The 6,000-nt window shown below is 42.0% G+C and overlaps 1 protein-coding gene across 5 annotated transcripts in view; it reads right to left on the reverse strand.

Annotated features, from left to right (window-relative positions):
* LOC123505986 (long-chain-fatty-acid--CoA ligase 1-like) overlaps window positions 1-6,000 on the reverse strand; it is a 69,750-nt gene that overhangs the window by 48,397 nt on the left and 15,353 nt on the right. For all 5 annotated transcript variants that reach the window (XR_006675324.1, XM_045257792.1, XM_045257791.1 and 2 more), the window contains one exon: window positions 4,819-4,958. Coding sequence is in view for 4 of the 5 variants with exons in the window: in XM_045257792.1 (XP_045113727.1) it covers window positions 4,819-4,958 (140 nt within the window). In the remaining variant the exon portion in view is untranslated. The remainder of the gene's footprint in view (window positions 1-4,818; window positions 4,959-6,000) is intronic.

Consider the following 6,000-nt stretch of genomic DNA (forward strand, 5'->3'; position numbering starts at 1 on the left):
GAAACACTCTTAACCCCTTCAGCACCATGACGCTTTTCCATATTCATTCTGTTTCCTATTTGGTGATTTTATACACCTTCAGAAACTTATGTGGAGGATTAAAATAGTGAAGACAGTGGCCATTAATCTTCTGACTTCCACAGACCCTTTCTAATGTCAATAAAATGGTCTAATCGTACACAAATCTCAAGGTCAAAATGTGTCCCAGTATTGAAGGGAGTTAAAGACACGTGTAGCTTCAACAGAGGCTTCTGTATGTAAAGAAGCGGCAGGGAAATATTGGTGAGTGTTTTCAAATTTCTGAGATATTCATTGTGGTTATTCTGATCTTCCTTACTTCTACTTCTTCCAATCTTTGTTCTAAATCAAGATAAGTTTTTTTGAGTCAGCATGAGTTTTTCTTTTCCCTCTAAAATCTACAAGGATGCTTTCATTAAACTAACATTGCGAGTACAACAATATGAGAGAGTAGGGCAAGTGTTCCCTCCCGTGTTTTATCGAAGTTTCTCCTACCATCCATGTTCTTTAAAGGCGACAAAGAAAATATGCTTGGATAAACTAAACCATTTTTGCACACCAATGAATTAACCCATTTGGTACCATGACGCGTTTCCACATTCATTCTGCTTACTATTTGGTCATTCTACACAGGTTCAGTTACATATGTGGAGGATTAAAATAGCGAAGACTCTAGCCATTAATCTTCTGACCTCCATAGACTCTTCCTAATGTCAATAAAATGGGATAATCGTACTCAAATCTCAAAGTAGAAATGTGTCCCAGTATTGAAGGGATAATTAATAGGATCCTTACCCTAGTCCTACTCTATCACCACACAGCTCTCTACTCCCAACCCATGTACGTAATAAGGAAAAAAAGGCGCACTCACCATTATATTAACCCCTTCACTTCCATGACACGTTTCCACATTCATTCTGCTTACTATTTGCTGATTTTATATAGCTTCAGTTACTTATGTGGGGATTAGAATAGCGAAGACTCTACCCATTAATCTTCTGACCTCCATAGACTCTTCCTAATGTCAATAAAATGGGATAATCGTACTCAAATCTCAAAGGTAGAAATGTGTCCCAGTATTGAAGGGAGTAATTAATATGATCCTTATTCTGGTTCTACTCTATCACCACACAGCTCTCTACTCCCAACCAATGCATATGATAAGGAAAAGAGAGGAACAGTCAACCATTATCTTGAGTACAGCTAAGCGTCAGACTTCTCTCCTGTCTCTAGTCCTCTCTATCTCCACAGTTCTATTTCCAATCCAACTTCCGTCTAGAGTGCATTCCGGACTAATTAGACGCTCTCCCACTGCATAACTCGTGGTGGGGGACAGCTGGGGCGCAGGTGATGCAAGGGTTGGTATATTGCACGGCGGGATTAAGGTTCGTATTCTCAACACTTCTGTGCTTCACCTCCACTATTACAAGAGAGTTTATAGGGTTTATTTAAGTTTACATGAGCTTTTAAGGTATTTTTACGGTTCTAGAGGCAGAGTGACAAGATTTCTTCATTAATATTTGGAGAAACACCTTTGAAAACCCCGCTAATCATCTCTGTGGCCTTGAATTAAGAGCAAAGCGTTTCTGAGTACGGACCTTAGTGACAGATGCAGGAAATACCGGGATTGTTAAGACTAAGAGACGCATCACTCCTTATTTGCTCCTCTGAAGAACTAGGAAAACTGTGCACCTGTGTGTGTGTGTGTGTGTGTGTGTGTGTGTGTGTGTGTGTGTGTGTGTGTGTGTGTGTGTGTGTGTGTGTGTGTGTGTGTGTGTGTGTGTGTGTGTGTGTGTGTGTGTGTGTGTGTGTGTGTGTGTGTCCTAGAGTAACCTTAAGAGCAGCTCGGAAACCACTCCCGTATACAACAAGCCATCCACATACTTGAAGCTCCCAAACCCTCTCAGCTCAGCCTTAAACCACAGCCATCACCTCCTGACCTCCCTCCCGCCACCCCTGCCCCCCCTCACCGCACAGGGAGTGAAATTCGCCTCTCCACAAGCTCAGGAAGTCGCTGGATGAATGCACGCTAAAAATAACCGAAGAAGTTTCCTCTCATCACCTCGCGTCTTCCTATCCAGCCTCTCATCACTCATCACACCACATGCACACACTTTTCACCACACCTCGCCACACACTATGCTATCTCGCGTCACAATAGTCACACCTGGATGTTATTGAAGTTACACTGAATTTTAAGGATGTTTTTACGATTGCAGTGACGTATTAATAAGATTTCAACATTGTTAACAGGAGAAACACTTTTGAGAGCCCTGCTAGTCATCTCTGTGGGCTTTGAAAATAGACATAATGAAAGAGCAAAGCGTTTCTGAATAATAGAGCATTGTTTTCCCAGTCAGGAGCTCCATTCGCCGGCACAGGGAAGACCCCTTCTATAAATCTATCTCGCCTTCAGATCTCAGTGTTTCTCAAGTGCCCAAGAGGAGAGGATGTTACTGTAGCACCATGCCATATGTTACCACACTACCTATGCTCCACACGTGACACCTCGTCACATCCTGCCAAGCTTACCAGTACACACAATGATCTTACTTCACTGCATGTCATAATATCAACACAAGTTTTTTTTATTAACTCCTTCAGTACTGTGACACATTTTTACCTTGAGCTTTGGGTATGATTAGACAATTTTATTTACATTAGGAAGGGTCTATGGAGGTCAGAAGTTTAATGGCCAGTCTCCACTATTCTAATCCCCACATAAGTTTCTGAAGTTCTATAAAAACACCAAATAGTAACCAGAATAAATGTGAAATGTCATGGTTCTGAGGGGGTTAATAAACGCTTCGCCGTCTCTCCCCCGAATAGTATGTACTTACTTTCAAGAGACTTCACATGGTCCCTTTTTTTTTTATAGTGTTTTATCTGGACTGGCACCTTTAACGGATCTTTATTTGATGTATTTGTGTTTCCTTTAGCTACTACTACTACAATCACACTAGAGACCCAGAGAATAGTGGAAAATAAAGGTGACATACATCATTTTAAACTCGTGAAAAGCAACACAATCACACGAGAGACACAGAGAATAGTAAAGATAACACACACATCGTTTGAAATACGCGAAAAGCAACACAATCACAATAAAGACACAGAGAATAGTAAAAGTGACACATACATCATTTGAAACACACGGAATGTGACACAATCAGACTAAAGACCCGGAAAATAGCAAAGGTGACACACAGAGCATTTGAAACACAGGGAAACCAATACAATCACACCACAGTAAGAGAAAACAGTAAAGGTGACACACACATCATTTGAAACGCGTAGAAACCAACACAATCACATTAGAGAGAGAGAGAGAGAGGAAACAGTAAAGGTGACACGTTATTCTGAAACACGGAAAGCAACACGCCACCGTCAGGCAAAGGGAAAGGAGTGAGGGCAGGGAGCGTCATGCAATGCCAGACAAGTGTGTCATGCGCCCACGTGCCGCCATTGGTATCATTAGAGTCTATAAGATAATGACAATAATGGGAGACATCATGTTACAGCCTCGCGTTCTCTGCATTAGACTTGTATTTGGTTCAATGAGAGATTTACCGTTAGTTTTCTTTCTCTCTCTCTCTCTCTCTCTCTCTCTCTCTCTCTCTCTCTCTCTCTCTCTCTCTTACTTTACATTTCAGCGGTTACTTCAAAGGATCTGTAATGATACCCCGTTCCCGTGCTTCAGTCACCGTCTCCTCTGCACCAGTGGGAGGGAAGGAGAGGCAACGGGGAGAGAGAGGGAAGAAATAAAGTCGGAACAAGAAATGGGGGAGAAAAGGGGAAAAAAGTAAGAAGAGGAAGAGGAAAGGAAGAAGTAGAGGAGACGGAGCAATGAGAGAAAAAAAAGGAAAAGACTGCAAGAAGAAGAAAAAAGAGGAAGAGGAAAGGAAGAGATAGAGGAGAAGGAGCAAGAAATGGAGAAAACGGAAAGACAGCAAAGAGAAGAGGAAGAGGAAAGGAAGAAATAGAGATGGAGCAATAAGAAGAGGAAAAGGGAAAGACACCAAGAAAAGAAAGAGGAAGAAGAAAGGAAAAGATAGAGGGCACAGAGCAAAGAGAGGAAGAGAGACAGCAAGAAGATGAAGAGGAAGAGCCAGAGAAGAAGGAGCAAGAAATGGAAGAGGAAAGGGAGACAGCAAGAGGAAGGTGAAGAGGAAGGGGAGGGGAAGAAAATGGGAAGTGAACGAGTATTGGTTTCCCGTGTGGAGCTTCGAGGCATATCCCGATGAAGCAAATATTTTTTTTTTAAATAAGATAAATAAATAATGGTCGGCGATGACACGTGACGCTTAAAGTTGAAAAAGACGATGTTAAAATTTCAAAAACATTACATGATTAAGAGATTTTGTAACGATTTAAACTACTACTACTACTACTACTACTACTACTACTACTACTACTACTACTACTACTACTACTACTACTACTACTACTACTACTACTACTACTACTACTACGACTATCTTCCCCTTCCTCAAACTCTATCTGCCCCATATTCAGAAATACCTCCCAGCTTCAGAAATTCATGTGGGGTATTGAAATAGAGAAGACAGTGGTCATTAATCTTCTGACCTCCACAGCCCCTTCCTAATGTAAATAAAATTATCTAATCGTAGACAAATCTCATAATAAAAAAGAGCCCTAGTAACGAAGGGATTAAAAACTAGAGCCCTTTGAAAATAGTGAAGGTGCGGCGCAGATGTTTCAAAATATAGGTCTCTCTCTCTCTCTCTCTCTCTCTCTCTCTCTCTCTCTCTCTCTCTCTCTCAGCGCACCAGTACTCACCTCCTTCACCAGGTGGCTCTGCTCGTTAAGGTCTACCATGGGCGGCACTGAGGGCGGGCGCGTCAGGTAGTAGGTAGCAGCCACCACCGCCGCCGCCGCCACCACGCCACCCATTACCGGGGCGTACTCCTCCAACATGCCTGAAAAAGGAATAAAAGAGTCACCAAGAGGAGTAACATGAGTGACGAGCCGTAGTGTACATGGAAGGCTCCTGTGTGGTGTGTATTCCAGCAGCAGCACAGTACATCTAGGCCAGTATTCTGAAACGCTTTGCTCTCTCACCATCAATACTTTCCAAGAGTTATAGTTGAAGACACACGAGTTTTTAAGAATATTTTTGCACTTCTAGAGATAGATTGCTAATATTTCTAGTATATTGAAAGGAGAAACTGTCTTGAAAACCGGACTAGTTGTCTCTGTGGCCTTGGAAAATTATCTTAGTGAGAGGGTAAGGCGTTTCTGAACACTGGCGACTCTATCCCTCTCACTACACGACAATTTTTCAAGGCAACAGAGACAACTAGCCGGGTTTACAAGACAGCTCCTTATAATAAACTAGAATTCTTACCAGTCTATCACCGGAACCATAAAAATACTCTTAAAAACACGAGTATCTGCATCTGGAGCCTTTGGAAAGCAGTGATGGTGAGAGAGCAAAGCATTTCAGAATACAGGCACTGACCCACATGCACTGACACGGCCACCAGCCACCAGTACTTCTTGCCTCACGGAATCCTTACATGCAGCACGATACTCTTCATATATAGTTAAGAAGATACTCACTGTTCTCTGCTTACAGGCCCCCGCTCTATCATTATCGGGTTTCATTAGAATTTTCTCGAGCTTAAAATTTCCTGAGAGAGAGAGAGAGAGAGAGAGAGAGAGAGAGAGAGAGAGAGAGAGAGAGAGAGAGAGAGAGAGAGAGAGAGAGAAAGAAAGAAAGAAAGAAAGAAAGAAAAAGAAAGAAAGAAAGAAAGAAAGAAAGAAAGAAAGAAAGAAAGAAAGAAAGAAAGAAAGAAAGAAAGAAAGAAAGAAGGAAAGAGAGAGAGAGAGAGAGAGAGAGAGAGAGAGAGAGAGAGAGAGAGAGAGAGAGAGAGAGAGAGAGGAGTAAGCGGGTCTCAGAATTCCCAGCGTGACAATGAAGGTAAGACTTTTCCTGTACCATAACTGGGTAATAAGTTT

This window comes from Portunus trituberculatus, chromosome 19, assembly GCF_017591435.1.
Source record: "Portunus trituberculatus isolate SZX2019 chromosome 19, ASM1759143v1, whole genome shotgun sequence".
Lineage (NCBI taxonomy): Eukaryota > Metazoa > Arthropoda > Malacostraca > Decapoda > Portunidae > Portunus > Portunus trituberculatus.